Genomic DNA, 23929 nt, shown 5'->3' with positions numbered 1-23929 from the left:
TTGGGCCCCTGCACATATTGGGAGACCCAGAAGAAGCTCCTGGCTTCCTTCTGGCCAACTAACACGTGGAAGATTTTTCTCTGGGTGTGTCTCCCTGTCTCTGAACTCTGTCTTTCATTCTCAGCACCACCAGCCCTACTATCACCACCCCTCCCTCCCCCCATTTATTTATTTGAAAGAGTTAACAGAGAGACAGACAAATGGAGAGACATCTTGCACCCATTGATTCTCTCCCCAGATGGCCAGAACAGCTGGGCCTGGGCCAGAAGCAAGCCTGGAGCTCAGAATTCCATCTGGGTCTTCCACCTGGGTGATAGGGCACCTGGGCCATCTTCCAGTGCTTTCCCAGGTACATCAGCAGGGAGCTGGATCAGAAGTGGAGCAGTATCCAGGACTGGAACCAGTGTCTCATATGACGATGCTGGTATTACAAGCTGCAGCTTAACCTGCTGTGCCACAATGCCAACCCCTAAACAATACTCTTGACTCCAGCATTCTTTGATAATGGCGGGGAGTGCTTGCATTCCTTGAATACAAGTGTGGTGACTCTGGTTTCAGAACTACTCTCAGATTCTAGGTGACAGAACAGGTGCAGCTGGGAGCTGAAGCAGACATTATTCAGTGCTTTCCCAGCACAGCCTGGCACTGACCTTGCCATTCTCCCCTCTTTCTGCTCCAGTCCAGGCAGTGCCTCCCTCTGGTCCCCTTCCTGGCACTTGCCTTTCCTCCCCACCTCTGCTCTTGGCCCAGCCAACAGCGACCCATTCTTCACATGTCAGCTCAGGTAGATCTTCCTCCCAGATTACAGATGGCTTTTGGTTTTCCCAGCCATCCTGTGATCTGCCTTAATGTTGATGTTATCTTGCTTAGAACTGTATGGTTCCTTACATATGACTTTTGTTAAAAGACTCCCTCAATGGACATTCTCTAATCTTCCTGAGGTTGTGAACCATATCTGCCTTTTTCCCCTCCTAAATCTATTTTCAATGCTTGGCACATAATAGTTGCTTAATATGAGCAAGTGATTCATTTGTAACATGCAGAGGACTCCTAGGAACATTTTTGTCTTCTAGGGGTTGTAAGGTTTCCTTAGAGTTCCTTGGTCTGAATTGGAAGAGCAGATAGTTTCAATCTGGGTTCTCTGCTGCCCCTTTCTCAGACTCCCCAGTCTTGAATTCAGGTGGTTTCATAAACACTTCCAAGTGGCCCATCAGGACTACAGCTATTGGTCTGGATGGCCTTTCTTTTTGGCTAGTCCGTTAAAATTTAAATTATGATTGTTGTTTCAGCAACAAAAGTAACTAGGAATAGGGAAATATGACAATAAGTATGGCATAGTCTCTTTCCTGAAGATGGGGAGATGTGTAAGCTCACAACTAATTGTAGAAGAGGGAAGATGGAGAGAAACAATGACAGCGTACAAAATGATGGCAGAGGTGGGCAGTGGAGGGGCTGGAGAAGCTGGTGTCTGAGGACAATCTTAAAACATACAGAGGATATCCCTTTGAGCTTTATTGTTTTCCAATTTTCTTTTGCTGTGCCAAAGTACTCATGCCATTGATCATCTAAGTCATTTTTTTAAAAACATTTCATTTATTTATTTGAAAGGCAGAGTTACAGAGGCAGAGGCAGAACAAGAAAGAGAGAGGTCTTCCATCTGTTGGTTTACTTCCCAAATGGCAACAAGGGCTGAAGATGTGCCAATCTGAAGCCAGGAGCCAGGAGCTTCTTCCGGATTTCTCATGTGGTGCAGGGGCCCAAGCACTTGGGCCATCCTCTACTGCTTTCTCAGGCCATAGCAGAGAGCTAGATTGGAAGTGGAGCAGCTGGGACTCAAACCAGCGCCCATATGGGATGCTGGCACTGCAGGCCGTGCCTTAGCCTACTAAACTGCAGCGCTGGGCCCTGAAACTCTTCTTATAAAACTGAAACTTTTGGAACAGCTTTGTTGTATAGCAGGTTAAGCCACTACCTGCATCACCAACATCCCGTATGGGTGCCGGTTCTAGTCCTGGCTGCTCCTCTTCCAATTCAGCTCTCTGCTGTGGCCTGGGAAATCAGTAGAAGATGGCTCAAGTCCTTGGGCCCTTGCACCCACGTGGGAGACCTGAAAGAAGCTCCTGGCTCCTGGCTTTGGATCAGCTCAACTCCAGCCATTGCAGCTATTTGGGGAGTGAACCAGTAGATTGAAGACTTCTCTCTCTGTGCCTCTGCCTCTCTGTAACTCTGCCTTTCAAGAAAATAAATAAATAAATCTTAAAAAAAAAAAAAAAGCCATAGGGCTTAAAAAAAAAAAAAAACCCTCTCTCTGTCTCTCCCTCTCTCTCTCTAACTCTGCTTTTCAAATAAATGAAAAATAAATCTTAAAAAAAAAAAAACTGAAAGTCTAAACCAATGACAACAGTAACTCCCCATTTCTCCCCCTCCCAGCCTCTGGCAATCACCATTCTCTTTTCAGTCTCTATGATTTTGATGACTCTTAAGTATCTCGTGTAAGGAGAACCATACAGTATTTGTTCCTTTGTAACTTTGAAGTGCAAAGCACAAGGATTAAGCTTTCACTTAAACATACTATCCTCAAGGCCATCTGTGGTATACTATAGATCAGAATTTCCTTCCTCTGGGGGTGTGTGGTGCAATGTTTAGGGCACCACATCCTCTGTAGGAGTGCCTGGATTCAAATCTGGCTCTGTGTCTGCTTCCAGCTTCCTGCTAATGCACATGTTTGGCACAGATGTTGGTTTAAATCATTGGTTCCCTCTCACCCACACAGGAGACCCAGATGGAGTTTTTGGTTCTTGGCTTCAGCCTGGCCCAGCTCCAATTGTTGTGGACATTTAGGGAACAAACCAGAACATGTAAGATATCTTTCTCTTTCCTCTCTCACTTTCAAATATATAAAAAGAAATAAATAAAAAGAAAGATTTTAAAGAAAAAAATAGAATTTCCCGTAAGACCAAATCCCCCAAAAAGATGTCTTTCTTATTATAATGTTAAAGATTGATTGATTGATTGATTTGAAAAGCAGAGTAGCCTCAAGTGTGTGGGCCACCTTCCACTGCCTTCCCAGGCACATTCACAGGAAGCTGGATCTGAAGTGGTATAGTTGGGACTCGAATTGGCACTCCAGTATGGGATGTGGTGTCCCAAGCACTGACTGCACCTGCTGCATCACAACCCCAACCTTACCCCTCAGCTTTTTGTTTATCCTTATGGTTGCTACAAGAGTAGTACACAGCAATTGTAAGATCCAGAAAAATGTAATGAACTAAAAATCACCCTCAAACTGCACAAGACTAACCAGATTTATTTATTTATTTGAAAGGATATAGTGGGTGTCTCTCTCTTTTTAAAAAAGATTTATTTATTTATTTGAAAGTCAGAGTTACACAGAGAGAGGAGAGGCAGAGAGAGAGAGAGAGAGAGAGAGAGAGAGAGGTCTTCGATCTGCTGGTTCACTCCCCAATTGGCCGCAACAGCTGGAGCTGCGGCTATTGGAAGCCAGGAGCTTCCTTTGGGTCTTCCCATGTGTGTGCAGGGGCCCAAGGACTTGGGGCCATCTTCTACTGCTTTCTCAGGTCATAGCAGAGAATTGGATTGGAAGTGGAGCAGCCGGGACATGAACCAGAGCCCATATGGGATGTTGGCATTGCAGGCAGCAGCTTTTCCCGCTACACCACAGTGCCAGCCCCTGTAATCATACATTTTAGAAAATATTTAAAATTAAAACCTTAATCTAACTGCAGATGATCATTCAAACACACCAGTCCCTTGAAGTTTTACTTCCTGTGTCTGTAAAATGGGGACTAGTACCGAGAAGGAATGATATGTCATAAAATGTGAGAATAACATACAAAATGGAATAGATATGGGAAAAGCACCAGGCAAGTGTGTGTGTTATGGTTCAGTTGGGTAGAATTGGCCTGGACCAGTAGTGACCTCCACTCTCAAGCTGCAGAGCCTTTTAAGAGGTTTTAGCAGAACTGGGACATGGTCAGAATTGGTTCTGAAAGTTTCCTCTGGCAGCTGTGTTGTATTGGAACAGGCCAAGACTGAAAGCCAAGATCACTGTAACAATGAGGCTGTTGCAGTCAGGCAGGTGAGAGGTAACAAAGGCCTGGGGTGCGTCAGCAGGACCAGGGAATTAGGGAGTCATGTGAAAACCTGTAAAGGTTGGAATCTGTAAGATTTCAGGATTCATTGCATGTGGCTAGCAAAAGTAAGAGATCAAATCCCAAAGTTTTAACTTGGGTTAACAAGTCCACTTCTGCCTCCACTACAACCACCCCACTGTAGGTCACCATCCTCTCTGGTGTGCAGTTACAGCAACAACCCTGTTCTTTCTCCTTCAATCAGTTATCCTCACAGCAGCTGGATTTATATGAAAACATTTGTCAATTATGAGACAGAGAGCAAGAGAGAGTGAGCACTCCCACCTGCTGGTTTACTCCCCAAATGCCTGTAATGGCTGGGCCTGGGGTCAGGCCAAAGGTTCCAGCCCGGAACCCAATTTAAGTTTCCTGTGTGGATAACAGGGATCTAACTAGTTGAGCCATCACCTGCTACTTCCCTGGGTGCAACATTAGCAGGGCGCTGCAATCAGGAACACAGTGGGAACTCCAGGCACTTGGGTAAAGGGTGCTGATGTCCCAAAGAGTGTCTTAGGTGGGAGTCCGAATGCCCATCAGTGTTTTTAAAGGGTTCCTCTAAAAGCATGAATGGGATCAAGTTACTCTCGTGTCTATAATAGCTGAATTGCTTCCCAAAGCCTCTGAACTCCTCCAATGACTTACCAGACTCGTTGCTCTGGCCTCCTCTGCGCCTTCAGTTTCATATTATGCCATGCTGGCTTGCTCCCCACAGCAAGCTCATTTCTGTCTTTGGCCATTTGCAGGTGCTGTTCCTGTGCCTGGGGCATTTCTTGGTATACCTAGCTTTTCCATGTTTTAGAACATAGCTTAAATGTCACTCACCTCCTGTACTAACCATCCCAGTCAAGGCCAGGCCCCTGCCTGCTGTTCTGTCTTAGCAATGATTCCTCAGAAGCACTTACCAAATTTGAAACTTTAAAATATGTGTCTATTTGCATTTTAGTTTTCTGTCTCCTGCAACTGGGAACTGCACAGAGGGAAGAGATTCTGTCTGTCCTATTCTGGTTCACTTCGGGCCTGGCGCATGGAAGTCATTTCATAAATATTTTTTCAATGAATGAGTCAATTAGTGAATGAAGGAGTTGATGAGGTCATGAGAAAAAGAGAGGTTTAGAGAGGAAGTTGCATCCTACCTCTCTGGTACTACAGCGTCAGGATGTGTGTAGAGGGGATGAGGTGAGGGGGAGGTATTTGGATTACAAAAGGGAAAGGGAATGTTGCCATTTGATGCCATATCTTCACCCCAGCCAAAAGCTGACATCATTTCAGCTACATTATTTGGCCTGTATCAGATGGGATATAATATAGCATTAATAGTTAAGAACCTAAAAGACCCCGGGCTCTAGTCCTGGTTGGGGTGCCGGATTCTGTCCTGGTTGCTCCTCTTCCAGGCCAGCTCTCTGCTGTGGCCCGGGAAGGCAGTGGAGGATGGCCCAAGTGCTTGGGCCCTGCACCCACATGGGAGACCAGGAGGAAGCACCTGGCTCCTGGCTTCCGATCGGCGCAGCGTGTCGGCTGTAGCGGCCATTTGGGGGGTGAACCAACAGAAAAGGAAGACCTTTCTGTCTCTCTCCCTCTCACTGTCTAATTCTGCCTGTAAAAAAAAAAAAGAAGAACCTAAAAGAACTGGAGGCTAACAATTTAGAAACAATTGCTAATGATGTGGTTTAGGCTATAAGTGCAATTGGAACTTGCAGTAGAGAATTAATGAGGATCAAAAGTCAGAACAGAATATTGGAAGAACTGTCATTTAAAATTTATTCATTCAAAAAATGTTTAGACTGTTGAATGTGAGCCCCCAAGCCAAGTACTGAGAATACACAGATTAATAAGACTTAGTCCCACTGTTTATGATTCAGCTCCCTGCTGATGTACCTGGGAAAGCAGCAGAAGATGGCCCAAATGCTTAGGCCTCTGCCACCCAAATGGAGACTCAGATGGAATTCCTGCCTTCTGGCTTCTGCCTGGCTAAGACCTGGCTTTTGCAGTCATTTGGGGACTGAATCAGTAGACGGATGATCTCTTTCTGTTGTTCTGCCTTTCCTATCAATCAGTCAGTCAGTTCTTTTTCTTTCCTTAAAGGCATTGTCTCTGGTCTCTCTTATGTTAGTCTAGCAGGGAGACAGACTTGATTATCTTAGCATTGAGAAGACATGTATAGACATACAGTCTATTAGCGAAAGGTTAACAGTCACAAACACATAGCAATGGCAGGGCAAGAGGGACACAGGTGGCAGGGAGAGTATGTTGTACAGGGTGCTCAGAGAAGGCCTCTTTAGTAAGGTCCCATTTGATCATGGACCTGTGGATGTCCTAGGGAAGAGTATCCTAAGTAATGGTGGTAATTACAGAGGTTGCTTGTGCTTGGATGCCTAGAGAATAGCATATATGTGTGTGGGGGAGGGACAGGGAATTCAGAGAAGATGGGGGTTAGCGAGGTGGGCTTCGCTTCAAGGCCAGGTCATATGAGACCTTGAAGGCCATGCAAGGGACTTTAGATTTTACTCATCATGGGATGAAAAAAGCATGGAGAGAACACGTTATTACAGGTTTTGCAGGAGAATAAAAATGGAATCAGTATTTTAGGAGTTCAGTTTGACATGTAGGATGGGTTGGAGAGAGGGAATGCAAAAAGACTGTTTGAGTAGTTCAAGGACAAGATGATCAAAACCAACCAGAGTGGCAGTGAGAATGGTAAGGGCTATATAAAGATGCACTTTTCAAAGGAAGGGATGGGTTTACTGGCTTGGTGTGGGGTGAGTGTACTTGTGACACAGCTTCAGAGCTGCTGACTTCAGATCCAAATGGATGTCCTGCCAGAGGCACACGAGGCCATAGGGACTGCTGCCCAAATGGGATCAGTCGGTGCTGGTGAATCAAACTGCCAGACAAACTTGTGGATGAAACTGGGTTTTGTTTGAAATAGATACAGAACTTTTATTTTATTAACAGTTAAAGGACCTAAAATAATTTCCTCCTTCCTGAAACATAAACCAAAACGATCCTGTTTATCAGATGACAATGCAAGTCGTGAACAAGCCGGAAAAAGGGCCCTGGTGGGAGTTGAAGTCCACTTCTGCATGTCATAAAAAAAAATACTTGAAAGGCAGAGGGATATAGACAGATCCTAGCCACTGTGGGCCAGGCCAAAGTCAGGAGCCAGAAAGTCAGTCTAGTTCTGTTAGGCCATTACAAAACACTGGAGTAAGGGAAAGGGTTTATTGGGGAAAACCCAGCAGACCCGAGGGAAGGGGCGAAGAAGAAAAAAGAGAGGAGAGTGTGTGTGAGAGAGAGAGAGAGAGAGAGAGAGGAGCTAGCAAGGAGAGGAGAAAGAACAGAGAGAAGAGAGACGAGAAGGGGAGAGGAGAGAGCAGAGAGCACAGAGAAGAGAGAGCGAGAGAACCACGTGTTCAGGAACAGGTCCCTTTGAAACTTTGCCAGAGGCGGGTAGGGAAGCAGGAGCAGCGAATCCCATTAGCATGGGTGTAGAGCTTGATAATGGCGGTTGGGCCATGTGGCCACCTGGCTTCCAGCAATGGCGGCAGGGGCCAGAGCCTAGGATGGTGTCAGGGTGTAGATCACGCCATAGATAAAACTGCGCCATTTTCCCAACAAGTTCTTCCATGTGGGTGACAGGGACCCAAGTACTTGAGCCATCACCTGCTTCCTCCCAGGGTACACACTAGCAAGAAGATGGAATCAGGAGTGGAGCTGGGACCTGAACCACACACTCTGATACGGGATGCAAGCACCAAGCCAAACCGTGTATTAACTGCTGTGCCCAATGCCTGGCCATGTGAGCAAATTTTATTAAGCATACTTGCCTTCCTCTTCAGAATCTAAAAACACAATCAAATGTAACGGAGTATTTTTTATATAGTGCTTTTCTCCTTACTGGAAGTTTTTTTTTAAAAGCAGGAATAGTGTTAAAAAATTATCTATTTTATTTATTTATTTGACAGAGAGACATGAGATAAATCACAGAGAGCTACCATCTTCTGGTTGACTCCTCAAATGACTGCAACAGCCAAAGCTGGACCAGGCCAGAGCCAGGAGCCAAGAACTCGATTCAGGTGCCCCATATGTGGGTGGCAGGACCCAGTGATGTGAGCCACTACTGCTGCCTCCTGAGGTGTACATTACAAGGAAGCTGGAAACGTGAGTGAGCAGAGCAGAGGCCTTGAACCCAGGCACTCGGACAGGGGATGTGGACTTCCGAAGCAGCAGCTTAACTACTGTGCTGAACACCTGCCCCTGCAAATTTCTCACCACTTACTTCTTTAAGCAGGGTTGAAGGTCTGGAAATAATATGCAAAAAATCTTACAGTGGATCAAGGGAAAAGTTTAACAACCGGTAACAGTACTGATAATATTTCTATATTTAAGTAACTACACTTTAAAGAGGTCAGAAAAAGAAAAGAGCCAGTAGGCTTCGAATGAAGAAGAGACAAGGAAATGGGAAGGTTAATTGCCTGGTTTGATCAGCTTACTGGGTACATATTGTAAGGCTGCCACAAAACACACCAAACACCGGAGTAAGGGAGATTTTATTGGGGGAAACCCAACGGACCGGAGGGAAGAGAGCAGAGAGATCAGGAGACAGAGAGACACACGTTCAGAAACAGGTCCTGCTGGGGGGCAGGCAGAGAAGTAGGAGCAGCGAATCCCATTAGGATGGGGGTGGGGCTGACACCTGTGGTTGGGCCATGTGGCCACCTGGCTTCCAGCAATGGCGGCGGGGGCTAGAGCCTGGGATGGTGTCAGGGTGTAGACTGCGCCATAGATAAGACTGCGCCATTTTACTAACACATGTTGAAATATTATCACATACATATGTACAATTATTATATGTTAATCAAGAAATTAAAACACTATATATACCTTTTTAAAAAACAAAAAAAGGATGATATCATCTGGATGATAATAAGAAAATGACGACTTTTAAAATAAGATTAATTTATTTGAAAGAACAATAGAAGAGGTAAGGTCAGAGGGATTTTACATCTGCTGGCTCACTCCCCAAATGCCCACAACAGCTAGGTCTAGGCCAGGAATTTCATCGTGCTCTCCACAGGGCTTGCAGAGGCCCAAGCACATGAACCATCTTCTGCTGCCTTCCCCGCACATTAGCAGGGAACTGGTTCAGGAGCAGAGCAGCTGGGACTCCAATGGGCACTCCCATGTGGGATGCATTCAGACCAGGCTTAACTTGCTTAGCCACCCACCACACTGCCCTCTGACCTAACTATTTTATATGTTGTCCTACCTCAGTTACTTATACTTCTCCTCGTACAATCCCTAAGGGTGACAAATATTGTTTTTCTCATCAGTATTTTAAAGGCAACTATATTGACAATGTAAAAAAAAAAATCTGAAATAATTTTGGGAGGAATAATAGCAACAGAGAAGCTTAGCAGAGCAACAAATTTTAGAAAAAGCACTGTTTACTTATTAGCAAAGTTACGTTATTTAACCTCACATAATCAATGAGCTTGTGTACTTTTAAATCTCTGAACACACAGATATTGCTTAAACAGAACAAAGTTCAAAGAAAGCTTGATTTAACCAAATCAAACCTCTGTGCCAAGGTCAACAAATCTCGATAATTCTAAAAGAGTTGCATAAAAAGAAAATTAAACAAAGGCAAGTTTGACTAAAGAGCTAAGCATCTGCTTCTTTGAAGGCTGACCCTGATTTTCTGAACTCAGTTTCTCTCTGAAGGCGATCTTCTCTTTACAACAGTGAGACACACAGCATCATGTTTGTGTATGCTTTTAAGTGTTCTTTGATAAATGATTTTGAATTCTGTAATAGGGGCTCTAAGCTGAAAACAGTTTGACCAAAAGTATCATTTTCATCCAGAAGTCTTTATATTTGATCTTGTACAAAGCAGTTTGTTGACTTCAACTCATAGAAAATACATTTTCAGTAAGGTTTTGAGGTAAATGATGACAAAAAGAGGATTACAGTACAATTTAACCTCTAGTAGTTTGAATTCGTACTGCTTATTTTTCAGGCCTGACACAGAGGTTAAGATCTTGGCTGTTTTTGTATGTAACACAACACTTTGTAGCAAGCATTTAATATTAAATGAATTGGGCAAGATGTACTTCAGCCTGAGGTTGCAAAACCTGTGGCCTGCGGTAGCAGCCAGCAGTACCAATCTGGAGAGGACTTTATCATCAGCTCAGAGCAGGAAGAAACCAGGTAGAAGAGAGGTAGCCAGGGCGACTGCTGAGATCAGTAATTAGCTGTGTTCTAGTCACCCCAGTTTCTGCTAACCTTTGGCCTCAAAACTCAAAAAAGTCTACTTAAAAAAAAACCTGCTTGCTCAGGAAGCTGGACTTGGTCACCTTACTGTGCAGTCTCCGAAGAGGAAAGGAAACTGCCATTCGAATGTGCTGTGACGAGGCCATGAATCAGCGAGTTTGAGAATCAAAACGACCTCCACATCTCAAGGCCTTCTCCTCGCCCCATGCCCTTTTAAACAAGCATTCCTGTTTCTCCGCCTCTTTTCAAAACTCCCTTGCACTTTACACCTAGAGACGACCTGTGAAATGAAATAATGAGATGAACAGGAGCCGGTTCAGCTGCCAGTGGCGGCCCAATCCCCACAGAGGACCGGGTCTTCTGTCACCTCAGGTCCTCTTCACAAACCCGGGGAGAGGAACTGTCGGTCCCGCCTCAGCCAGCGGCCGCTGCAGCCCGGAACGCCCTCGGATCCCGGGCCCGCCGGCCAGGCGACGCGCGCGACGGCGACAGGGACACACGCCATTTCCGGCCGGCAGGGAGAGCCGGTGACGTGGCAGGTGAGTCCGGGCTCGGTCTTCGGAGCCGGGACGTCCGGTGCTGTCAGGTGGCCTCCGGGCAGCCCCACGGGGAGTCGGGAGCGCGGCGACGGCTACTGCGACTGCGACGGCCAGCCCGGAGCCGGAAGTGCCACGTGTCCCGAGTGCGCCTGCGCGGCCGGCGGCTGACAGACACTTCCGGCCGGGGCCTCCCTCTTCTCCGGGTTGGTTTGGCTGCCGCCTGTCTGCCCGGCGTTCGCGGCCCCATCGGCCCGACCCCTAAGCCTCGACTCCCAGTCCAGGCCGTGGCCGCCGGCGGGGCTGGGGAGAGTGAGGCGCCATGCCTCGGCCTTGATGCGCGCCGTCCTCTCCTCTCTGCGTCGTCAGCCCTCAGTCCTTAGCCTCCTCCCTCCGCTTTGAGCAGTCGCCGTTCAGCTCTCGGCTTGGCGCTGCTCTCGACCCCGACCAGCCCCTTCCCACCCGGAGAGCCGCTGCCGTCATGTCCCAGCCGGGGGTTCCCGCCTCCGGCGCCGCCCCGACCGGCCTGCAGGCACGGAACGGGGCCGCCTCGGCCTCGGGGTCTCCCTACGCCAACGGTGAGTGCTGCGCGGGGGCGGGCTCGCACTGACCTTTGGGTGCTGCCGCCGCTTCAGGCCACCGGGGAGGAGAGGGTGACCTCCATCCAGGCAGGGGTCCCCCGCGGGTGGTGGTGGGAGGCTGGGTCGCGGAACCAGGGGCGGACGTGCGCCCGCAACCCCGGGCTCCAGTGTTTCGCCTGCAAACGGGGCGAGAGCACCTGCTGTATGCGTCGCCTCGGGCGGGAGACCTCGGTGATCGCGTATCGGGGTCATTTGTGTTGTGCGCCTTGGCCCTCCGCGCACCTCGCCCAGCCTCCTGGCGAGCAGGTGTGGAGCTTGCTCTTGCTCGCGGCTCTGCGGGCCCCGCGGCGGGGCGGGAGGGTCGTACCCAGTGTGACTTTTCCGAGAGGAATGAATGATTCTGCTTTTGGGAGACCCTTTTCGGGCATCTCTCCCAGAGTCTTACGGGAACGACACCTAGATCTCGAGTTTGATTTCCAAAGGTTTTCCCACCACTTGGTCAGTGGTAGGCCGCGACTCCGAGCTTCTGAGGAGAGTGTACCTGTGGCTCTATAATTTCTCATTTGATGTGAGATTGTCATAATTTTAAGCCTGTTTTAGAATTGCTCAGATTGTCCTACATTGTGATTTGTTGAGCTTATTATAATTGCCAAGACATTTTCTGCCCATAGCTTGACTAATTTACCAACAAGTTTTTGGTTTATGGAAATACGACTAGTAGAATAATACCGAAGTATTTACGTTGCCCACCGGGAGCTAAGATTACCGTGTAGCTGGAGAAAATGGCTAACGACTAAACTTGCTAATTTGCATTGTTTTTATAGAAAACTGCTGTTTCTTTACAAAGAAGTCTGCAAAAGACTTTTAAAAATGTCCCTAAGTAGGCAGCTCTGTGGGCAGAAGCAAGAATAAGTGGGGGAAAGGCACTGAAAGGGTGTTAGGTAGAATCGTTTGTTTGCCAAGTTCATGGTCACAGTTTATGTTTACTGCATTCTGTTCTAGGATACTTAGTAACATTCACACTTAAAGACATTCCCTTTTTAAAAAGTATGTGTTTGAGAGGCAGAGAGACACAGAGAGCTCCCATCGGGCTTGTTCACCAGATGCCTGCAGTGGCAGTGCCGGGCTGAGTGGAAGCCAGGAGCCAGCAACTCAGAGCAGGTCTCCTGAGTGGGTGGCAGGAACCTGGTCACTTCAGTCATCCCTGCTGCCTCCCAGGGTCTGCACTTGGAGAAAGCTGGGACCAGAGCAGGTATCAAACCCAGGTACTCTGATAGAGAATGTGAACGTGTTAACCAGAGTCCCACCCCAAGACATTCACTTTAAGGTGGAAAAAACTTAAGCGAGATGTCATATGGCTGTGGATTTTTGTTATAATCCATGAATTGCAATTTTACATGAATTTTAAAAGGCTGCAGATAAGTTTGTAAGTTTATGTGTAAGTGTGGTGGGCATAGTTTTGAAATGTTAAAGGAGTTAAACAGCTGTTATATGCTTTACTGTAGATATCACAATGTTGATTTGACCTACTCCAACTAAACATTTGTTACACATCTTCTAAGTTCTTTCCTTGGAGTTATAAAAGGGGAAAAGAAAATACTCCCTGTAAGTAGGTTGCCCAGGTGAGAACTCTGATAGGTAACTGGGGACTGCAGCTGGAGGGAGGTGAGTGCCCTGCTGGAGGCCCAGCTGTCCTGCCTCCCCTCACGCTCCCTGCTGATGCACCTGGGAAAGCAGCAGAGGATCTGAGCACTTGGGCCTCTGCCACCCACTTAGAAGACCTTGGCTGTTGTGGCCATTTGGGGAGTGAACCAACAGATGGAAGTGTGCTCTCTCCCCCTCCCTCTCTCTCTGTAACTCTGCATTTCAGATACAGAAATAAATAAATGTTGGAAAGATGAAAATTTTGAGTCTTTTAATCTCATTCCCTTTTTCTTTTATTTATTTGAAAGGTAGAGTTAGAGAGGAGTCTTTCATCTGTTGGTTCACTTCCCCAAATGGCCACAATGGCCCAAAGTCAGGAGCCAGGAATTCTTCCAGGTCTCCCATGTGGATGTAGGAGCCCAATAACTTGGACCATCTTCTGCTGTTTTCCCAGGTGCATTAAGCAGGAAGCTAGATTGGAAGTGGAGCAGCTGGGACTTAAAGCAGTGCCAATATGGGGTGCTGGCACTGCCGGTGGTACCTTAACTTGCTGTGCCACAGACTGACTTACTTGAAAGTCAAAGTTACAGAGAGAGAGCAAAGGAGAGAGAGGGAGATCTTCTGGTTCACTCTCTAAATGGCTACAACAGCTGGAGCTCCGTCAAGCTGAACGCAGGAGCCAGGAACTCCATCTCTGGCTTAATGTGCTGTGCCACAATACCGTCCTCTAAGCTTTAGATTTAACGTAGCTTATATAAATTACATGTTACAGTGCATTTTGATCTTCAGGTATTTTTCAGATACAATCAGATGTAATAGTGACTTTTTTCATGTTTCTATAACTTGTTTTCACATTGTATGATGTCATATTATAGAGTTCCTCAAACACGGACATTTCTCTCTGATAGGTTCATTGCCTTACAACCTAAAGTTGTCTAGACAGGTTTTTCTTAGTCTTTGTGTAGACTTATGCATACATATTTCCTTGGCAAAAATTGATAGGCTGCAAGACTACTTGAACTAACAGATCTTAATCTGATTATCATGTAATAAGGCTAAAGGCAAATACTGACTGCTACAAATTGATAGCTACTTTGGTGACCATTTGAGTCAGCTTGACAGGGCAGTTAGAAACTGCAGTTATACGAATTTCTTATTTTTTTAAGATTTATTTATTTATTTGAAAGGCAGAGAGACAGGTCCTCCATCAGCTGATTCACTACTCAGGTGTCTGCAATAGCCAGAGCTGGGCTGATCCACAGCCAAGAGCCAGGCAGGAGCTTCTTCCCAGGTCTCCTACGTGGGTGCAGGGGCCTAAGGACTGGGGCCATCTTCTGCTTTCCCAAGCCACAGTAGAGAGCTGGATTGGAAGTAGAGTGGCCCATATGGCATCCTAGCACTGAAGGCGGCAGCTTTACCCACTATGCCATAGCACTGGCCCCATATTAATTTCATTTTTGAAAAATATTTATGCAAAAATAATTTTTACGTATAGAATTCAAAGTTAAAAGGTTATTCACTTCCCTCCTTCTCCCTTCCCCCCATTATATTGTAATTATGTGGAATAATATCTGATTTTTCTCTAGAGTATAAACGCTGTGAAGGCAAGAATATCTGCTTTTGCATGTCATTCTCTAACCCTCTGCAGTATCTACATGTTAAGGAGTTTTCAGTTTTGCTTAACAGAAATTTTAGAATTGGATATTTTGCAATTCAGATCATTAAATGTGAACTGATTTATTCATAAGTAGATTAGACCTCACTCATAACTTCTGTGGCTTTTTGCACAACAGTTTCATTCAAACGAGAATATGTGGAATTTTTTGGACATAAGTTTAAATGCTAGACTTAGGCTAGTGTCTATTTAAGGAGGGATGGGAATGTAGAGCTTTTGGTTTCATTCTGATGTAAATCATGTTCATGATTGTGTATTTAATATAGGAAGTCTTTAGTCAGAATCAAAGCATGCTGTGAGCCGGCGCCGTGGCTCAACAGGCTAATCCTCCGCCTTGCGGCGCTGGCACACCGGGTTCTAGTCCCGGTCGGGGCACCGATCCTGTCCCGGTTGCCCCTCTTCCAGGCCAGCTCTCTGCTGTGGCCAGGGAGTGCAGTGGAGGATGGCCCAAGTGCTTGGGCCCTGCACCCCATGGGAGACCAGGAGAAGCACCTGGCTCCTGCCATCGGAACAGCGCGGTGCGCCGGCCGCAGCGCGCTACCGCGGCGGCCATTGGAGGGTGAACCAACGGCAAAAGGAAGACCTTTCTCTCTGTCTCTCTCTCTCACTGTCCACTCTGCCTGTCAAAAAAAAAAAAAAAAAAAAAAGAGCATGCTGTGAATAAAAAATGGCACGTGGTCCACAACACTGATTATTGTGGCTGAATTCAGTGGGGGCAGTAACTCTGAATTCCTGTAATATTCTCTGCATATTTCCATTAGAATTGATAAAAAAAAAAATGGTAAGAAACCATTGAGTATCTTGTTTTTGCCTTCTGATACACTGAGAGCTCCTGAAAGACAGCAATAGTAACATTAAGAAGTAACATTTTTTATTTATGCGTCATCTCTTATAGTTCTGGGGAGGGGCTTCTAAGGGAAGAACTGTTATTTTTGCTGACAACAGAACCGACGTGATTGGTTAAGCTACCAGCTCAAGGACATACAGCAGTGAATTGTGAATTCTGGAACCCAGATTTAAATCCAGCCAGTCTTATTTAACCAGTGTTTTACCTCTGTGACTATTATTTGTGAATTCCAGGACCTACCACTTTGAGTGTCTGAATCAAGGATCAGAGCCTTTTTGTTTGTTTTTCAGAGATTGATTTACTTACTAGAGAGGCAGAGTGACAGAGAGAGAGAGAGAGAGAGAGAGAGAGAGAGAGAGGGAGAGGTGACCTTCTGTGTACTGATTAACTCCCCAAATGCCCAGAACAGCTAGGGCTGGCCTGGGCTGGGCCAGGCGGAAGCTGGGAGCTGGAAATTCCAGGTCTCCTGTGAGAGTGGCAGGCATCCAGTGGCTTGAGGCATCGTCTGCTACCTGTGGGGTACGCACGCACAGGAAGCTGGGATAGGAGCACAGCTGGGACTTGACCCCAGCTACAGTGATATGGAATGTGGGTTTTTCGGAGAGAGACAGAGAGAAAGGTCTTCCTTTGCTGTTGGTTCACCCTCCAATGCTGTGCCGATCCGAAGCCAGGAGCCAGGTGCTTCTCCTGGTCTCCCATGGGGGCAGGGCCCAAGCACATGGGCCATCCTCCACTGCACTCCCGGGCCACAGCAGAGAGCTGGCCTGGAAGAGGGGCAACCAGGACAGAATCCGGCGCCCTGACCGGGACTAGAACCTGGTGTGCCGGCGCCGCTATGCGGAGGATTAGCCTGTTGAGCCACTGCGCCTGGAATGTGGGTTTTTCAAGCAGCATGTTAACAACCATCCTAAAACACTGCTGCTGTTTTCTTAAAGCTTTTATTTTAGTGACTGACCCAACAGTTGTACGTAGAAATTAGACACTTGTCTGAAATGTGGTATTATTTGAATACTTGGCTACTTTTCTGTGACTTTCACTTATATTTTCACATAGGACACCAAAATTTATGGAATTAAAACTGGTCATTCAGTTGGATTGGTGCAACATAGGTGGAAAGTGAACTGTGTCGGGCAAATAGTAACTCAGGGTATTTAATGTATTAATGAATGAACAGCATAAGGATAAAAAAAGTTTTTAAAAAAGTTCATTTATTTTGATCTACTTGAAAGAAAGAGCAACACAAAGAGATAGTGATCTTTCATCTGCTGGTTCCCTCTCCAAATGCCTACAAACGCCAGGGCTGGATTAGGTCAGAGCCAGGAGCCCAGAACTCCATTCCAGGTCTGTTATGTGGGAGACTGAAACTAGCACTTAGATATGGATGTGAGAATCCCAAGTGGCAGCTTAATATGTTGTGCCACAACACCCACCCCAGTAACAAAGATCTTGAGTTTTTACCTTACCTGTAATTTTAGGGGAAACCATTTTGGGACATATCTTTGTCCTTTATATTTGAATTTGTGAAAAAGGGGTAGTTTATTTGCTGTGTTTTGTGACTGTTCTGTAAGCTTACTTAAAGGAACTGGTTGGTTGGTGCCTCGGCTCACTTGGCTAATAATTCTCCTCCTGCGACGCCGGCACCCTGGGTTCTAGTCCCGGTTGGGGCGCCAGATTCTGTCCTGGTTGCTCCTCTTCCAGTCCAGCTCTCTGCTGTGGCCCGGGAGTGCAGTGGAGGATGGCCCAAGTGCTTGGGCCCTGCACCCACATAGGAGACCAGGAGGAAGCACCTGGCTCCTGGCTTCGGATCAGCACAGCACGCCGGCCGTAGTGGCCATTTGGGGGTGAACCAACGGAAAGAAGACCTTTCTCTCTGTCTCTCTCTCTCTAACTCTGCCTGTCCAAAAAGAAAAAAAAAAAAAAAGAAAGAAAGAAACTTAATGAGTAGTGATACTATAGCAGTCATTATGAAAGTTACTTGGAAAAAAAAGTTATTAAATCCATGGCTTGTAAAATTCCTGTCTCATTAGTCATAGAGAAGAGCAACTTAAGAGAAACCTGGATTTTTATTTATTTGTTTGAGAAGTATAGTTATAGACACAGAGAGGGAGAGACAGAAAGGGCTTCCATCCGCTGATTCACGTCCCAGATGGCCACAATGGCTTGAGCTGGGCCGATTTGAAGCCAAGATCCAGGAGCTTATTCTGGACCTCCCACATGGGTGCAGGGGTCCAAACACTTGGGCCATCTTCCACTGCTCTCCCAGGCCATAGCAGAGAGCTGGATTGGAAAAGGAGCAGCTGGGATAGGAACCGGTGCCCATATGGGATGCCAGAGTCGCAGGCAGAAGCTTAATCTACTCTGCCACAGCAGCGGCCCCCTTGTATGGCTTTTAAAAAAATAGTTGTTTATTTGAAAGGCAGGGTGACAGAGAAAGAGAGGGAAGGAGGAGAGAGAGAGAGAAACTGATCTTTTGTCCACTGGTTCATTTCCCAAATACCTGTAACAGCTGGGACTGTCCAAGAACTCCATCTGGGTCACCCATATGGGTGACAGGAACTCAGGTGCTTGGGCCATCATCTGCTGCCTCCCAGGGTGTGCATTAATAGGAAATTGGATCAGAAGTGGAGGCAGAACTTGATTGCAGATGCTTCAAAATGGAATGTGGGTACCCAAAGCAGCAACTTAATCTGTTGGGCTTCTGTGCCATCCCCACAAGTTATGTCTTAAGATGCAACCCATTTCTTTGGTGGCTGCAAATAAATATCCTGTTGGATAAGTCCACTTAGATTTCTTGGTATATGTGAAAGATAGTATGTTTAAAGTAACACCAGGGGAGACGTTTAGCCTAGTGATTAAAACGCCCCTTGTGACTCTTGTGTCCCATATCATAGTGTTACAGAACCTAAAATCAGGTTCTCTTCATAAGAGAAGCCAGTGACTCAGAAAATGAGGATTTGAGGGAAAAAACAGAAAGTTTAGTTACTAGGTTTGCAACATGGGGGTCCCAGGTCACAGCTCGGTCACTCAGGCCTTTTAGTCCTCAGAATGGTGCATGGTTAGCCTCTGTTGTAGGAGTGTCTGGGTTTGAGTCCTGGCTGTGCTGCAGATTCCATCTTCGAGCTAATGCGTGTTCTGGACGGCAGCAGTGATGCTTCAAACTGTGGGTCCCTGCTACCCACCTGGGAACCCTGTATTCAGTTCCTGATTCCTGGCTTTGGCCTGGGCCAACCCCACCTGTTGCGGACATTTGGGGAATGATCCAGCGGATGGGAGCACTGTCTTTCTCTTTTTCTCTCTCTGCCTCTCAAATAAATAAATAAATAAATGCAATTTAAAGAAAAAACACAAAAGATAAAATAACTCTTCAGTGTCTTTTTTTCTTTGCCGTTCTATTTTCTTTGCTTTTGACCCTGTAATAGCACTGCCTTTCACCTGGTTGCTCAGGCCAGAACTACTTGAGTTACCTCACGTCTTTACCCTCTTTATTAGCTACATTTAAATCCATATCAAACCCTTCAGTTCTATTTCCTCAGTTTTGTTTTTAAGTATGTAACATGCCATGTGTTTTCTCTGTGAACCTAGTGTTATTTTTATTGAATGTATGTACAGACACAAAATGAAGTATAAACTCCCTATTTGTATAGCTGTTGTGAATATTAAAACATCTAAGGCTGACATTGTGGCGTAGTAGGTATAGCCACCGCCTGCCACACCGGTGTCCATTATGGGCACTGGTTGTTCTGCGTCTGGTATGGCTCCCTGCTGGTGTGCCTGGGAAAGCAACAGAGAGTGGGCCAGGTCCTTGGGCCCCTGCATCTATGAGGGAGACCCAGAGGAAGCTTCTGGCTCCTGGCTTCCGTCTGGCCTGGCCCTGGCTGTTGTGGCCATTTGGGGAGTGAACCAACAGATGAAAGATCTCTCTTCTCTCTCTAACTCTGCCTTTCAAATAAATAAAAATAAATCTTTTTTAAAAATCTAATTTAAAAAATTCTATTTAAAATATTTAATTATTTGAAAGGTAGAGTGACACAGAGAGAGAGGGAGAGGGCACCATTTAGTTGTTTAATCTCCAAATACCTGCAAAAGCCAGGGCTGAGCCAGGCGGAAGCCAGGAGCTTAGAACATTTTTTAGGTGGCAAGGACCTACATGGATGGCAGGGACCCAAGGGCTAGAGCCATTATCTGCTGTTTCCCCACATTGTATTAGCAGGAAGCTGGGTCAGAAGCTGAGCAGCAAGGACTCTAACTGGTACTCTGATAGGGAATAGTAATCTCACAAGCAGTGGCCACACCACCATCCCAGCCTCCACAATTCAATTTTTTAAAAAAGATTTATTTAGTTATTTGAAAGGTGGAGTTACAGAGAGAGAGAGAGAGGCAGAGACAGAGACAGAGAGATCATCCATCTGCTGGTTCATTCTTGAAATGGCCACAATGGATTGGGCTGTGCCAGGCTGAAGCCAGGAGCCAGGAGCTTCATCCAGGTCTCTCACATGGATACAGGGGTCCAAATACTTAGGCCATGTTCTACTGCTTTCTCAGATGCATTAGCGTGGAGCTGGATTAGAAGTGGGACAGCTGGGACTCAAACTGGTGCTCAGATGGGATGCTGGTGTTGCAGGTGGTAGCTTAACCCACTGAATCACAGTGCCAGCCCCCATAATTTTAAAACACTAAATAATGTGATAAATGTTTGGCTGAAGCCACAGTGATTTGGTTGTATTAGGTTTGAATCTTTTGGAATATATCCTGGGTGAATATTATCATTACTGTTTTTCCTTTTTAAAGATAAAACTTGTTTTTAGTTGTTGGAGAGTAAAAATTTTTCTTGAAGTTCAGTGCTTGGGGACCTGAAATTAAAGTGATTTAAGAGGGCCAGTGCTGTGGCTCAGCGGGAAAGCCTCCACCTGCAGTGCTGGCATCCCATATAGGCTCTGGTTTGTGTCCCAGCTGTTTCACTTCTGATCTGACTCTATGCTATGGCCTGGGAAAGCAGTGGAAGATAACCCACATCCTTGGACCCCTACACTCATGTGGGAAACCTGGAAGTAGCTCCAGGCTCCTGGCTTCGGATCTGTCCAGCTCTGTCAGTTGGAGCCACTTGGAGTGTGAACCAGTGGATCTTTCTCTACCTCTGCCTTTGCTTCTTTAACTCTGCATTTCAAATAAATAAATCTTTTTTTAAAAAATAAGGTGATGTGACAGATTAGCAAGAGAAATATAAAATTTAATCATATACATAAGGGATTTTATAACAATGAGTCTCAACGAAGGGGTTAGAATCTGAGTCTTTTTTTTTTTTTGACAGGCAGAGTTAGACAGTGAGAGACAGAGAGAAAGGTCTTCCTTCCGCTGGTTCACTCCCTATATGGCCACCATGGCTGGTGCACTGTGGCCGGCACACTGCGCCCATCCGAAGCCAGTAGCCAGGTGCTTCCTCCTGGTCTCCCATGTGGGTACAGGGCCCAAGGACTTGGGCCATCCTCCACTGCCTTCCTGGGCCACAGCAGAGAGCTGGCCTGGAAGAGCAGCAACCAGGACAGAATCCGGCGCCCCAACTGGGACTAGAACCTGGGGTGCTGGCGCCGCAGGCAAAGGATTAGCCAAGTGAGCTGCGGCGCTGGCCAGAATCTGAGTCTTATATATGATTTTAATACGGGAAGGGGAGAGGAGGTAAAGGTGCAGATGAGAAGACATGAATTTTAGGTTATGGGCCCGTAGGAGAATAGATGCGATAATTTTGTGACTATGTCTGCTTGGCTATGGTGTGGAGACGTCCTCTTCCAGCTGATCATAGTCTTCCCTGGCTGCTCTAGGGAAGAAGATTGTGACAATTGAGATCTTTGGGGAGACTGCTTCTAGACAGATGAGAGACTCTAGGAACTCAAATACCTTCCACTCAAAATATGTATGCCATAGTCATGTGGGTCACTTAAAATCACTAATCTATGGTTTTCACAGATTACTTACTTTAATGACTTCAGAATAAACAAACTATAATCCATTTGGTATAAGCATCTACCTCAAGTAGAATTGCTGCAAATTGGTACTTAGATTTTTTTTTTGGCACTTAAATTTTTACGTTATAGTTATTTGCAATGAGTCTGTAATGATGGCTATTACAAAGCAAGTTCTCAAATTTGTTCTTTTTCAGGTGGCCTTTAGTTACATATTCTTACTTTATTTATTGACCTACTATGAAACTTTTGCATGCTTTGTACATTTAGTTCATATCTAGCTTTTACTTGACTATACCTGGCTTGAAAGTTTTTTTGTTTAGTTTGTACCTTTAGAAAGTTCACTGATGTACAAAAAATGGAAAAGTGTAACATTGACAGCATATAAAATCTTGTGATTGAAAGTCTCATTAGTAAACATGCACTTGTCCACACATCTGCGGGTGTGGAAACATAAACCAGTCCAAACCATTGCGAGCCAATGTGTGAGTTCTTCATTCTGCAAATCACAGACTAATTTCTTTTCCAAAGAATCAGTAAAACGGTACATAATCTTCCTAGGGATAGCAAGACAAACTTTTTTTTTTTTCCGATGTATTTACTTATTTATTTGAAAGCAAAAGTTACAGAGGGGGGAGAGAAACACAGAGAGAGTGAGAGAAAGAGAAAGAGAGAAAGAGATCTTCCATCTGCCGGTTTATTCCCTACCTGGCTGCAGCAGCCAGGGCTGGGCCAGCCACGAGACAGGAGCTTCTTCCAGGTCTCCCACATGCATACAGAGGCCCACTTGGGCCATTCTCCCGCTGCTTTCCCAGGCACTTGAGCAGGGAGCTGGATCAGAAGTGGAGCAGCCTAGACTCAAACCGGGGCCCATATGGGATGCCGGCGCTGCAGGTGGCGGCTTAACCTGCTACACCACAACACAGGTCTCAGACAGACTTCTTATTCAGGATACTAAAGGAGTAGTTAAGATGCTGCTTGGGATGCCTGCCTCCTATTTTGGAGAGCCTGGTTCTGATGCATTTTCTGCTAATCTGCACCCTTGGAAGCAGCAAATGATGGCTCAAGGACTTCGGTCAGTGCTTCTCACATGGGAGACCTGGATTGGGTTCCAGGCCTCTTGCTTCAGCCTGGCTCAGCACTGACTATTGTGTGCAAATGGAAGATCTCTCTGTCTCTGTCAAGTAAAATAGAAAATAAATAGAAATCAAGAAAAAATAAGAGAGGCCAGCATTGTGGTGCAAAGGGTTCAGCTGCTGCCTGCAGTGCTGGCATCCCATATGAGTGCTGGTTTAAGCATTCCAGTCCAGTTCCCTGCTGATGTGCCTGGGAAAGCAGTGGAGGATGGCCCAAGTGCTTAGATCTCTGCTACCCATGTTGAAGACTCAGATGAAGCTCTGGGTTCCTGGCTTTATCCTGGCCCAGCCCTGGCTATGGATGCCATTTGGGGAATGACCAGCGGCTGGAAGATCTCTCTCTCTGTCTCTCCCTCTCTCTATATATATATCTGCCTTTAAAAAAAAAAAGATTTATTTATTTATTTGAAGTCAGAGTTACACAGAGAGAGGAGAGGCAGAGGCAGAGAAAGAGATATTCCATCCGCTGGTCTCCCCAGTTGGCCTCAACAGTCGGAGCTGCACTGATCAGGAGCCAGGAGCTTCTTCCGCGTCTCCCACGAGGTTGCAGGGGCCCAAGGACTTGGGCCATCTTCTGCTTTCCCAGGCTGTAGCAGAGAGCTGGATCGGAAGTGGAGCAGCTGGGACTCAAACCTGCGCCCATATGGGATGCCGACACTGCAGGCAGCGGCTTTACCCGCTATGCCTCAGCGCCAGTCCTATATATCTGCCTTTCAAATAAATAAATCTTTTAAAAAGTTTTTGCGTAGAGTAGTCGTTGATGAAGATCACAATTCCATCTCTCAGTGGTACCTTTTTCTCCATCCAGTGTTATTTATAGAAGCCTTGGTCGTCAACTGCATTATTATCTCCTTTAGTCACAGATTTGATATGCCCATATTGCTTTTCGTTAATCTCAGACTCAGGGAAATACAGAAAGCTCTCTTTCTTTTCTCTTCAAACATGATTTCTCCTACTAGTGTGGGTTGTTTGACTGTTTGCTATAAAGGGAGCATCTGTTGGAAATGCAGATTCCACTCTGTTACTGCCTTTTTCTCATCTGCTGCATTGCCCAGAAAGTCTGGAGACTGACGGGACCAGTGAGTGGGCCATGGGCAGGAGAGCGGGTGTGACATGACCAGCAGTGGAATGC

At 46.1% G+C, this 23929-nt stretch overlaps 1 protein-coding gene across 2 annotated transcripts in view; it reads left to right on the top strand.

The window, feature by feature from the left end:
- The first annotated feature begins 11139 nt into the window (after window positions 1-11139).
- Window positions 11140-23929, top strand: part of SEC24A (SEC24 homolog A, COPII coat complex component) — an 88104-nt gene continuing 75314 nt past the window's right edge. The window contains exon 1 of one of the 2 annotated variants that reach the window (XM_062189122.1): window positions 11140-11535. In XM_062189122.1, the coding sequence (XP_062045106.1) occupies window positions 11439-11535 (97 nt within the window). In that variant the 5' untranslated portion in view covers window positions 11140-11438. The remainder of the gene's footprint in view (window positions 11536-23929) is intronic. The other variant, XM_062189121.1, reaches the window with a different exon arrangement.

This window comes from Lepus europaeus, chromosome 4, assembly GCF_033115175.1.
Source record: "Lepus europaeus isolate LE1 chromosome 4, mLepTim1.pri, whole genome shotgun sequence".
Lineage (NCBI taxonomy): Eukaryota > Metazoa > Chordata > Mammalia > Lagomorpha > Leporidae > Lepus > Lepus europaeus.
Note: the sequence above shows the minus strand (reverse complement) of the source record. Positions and strands in the feature narration are given on the sequence as shown.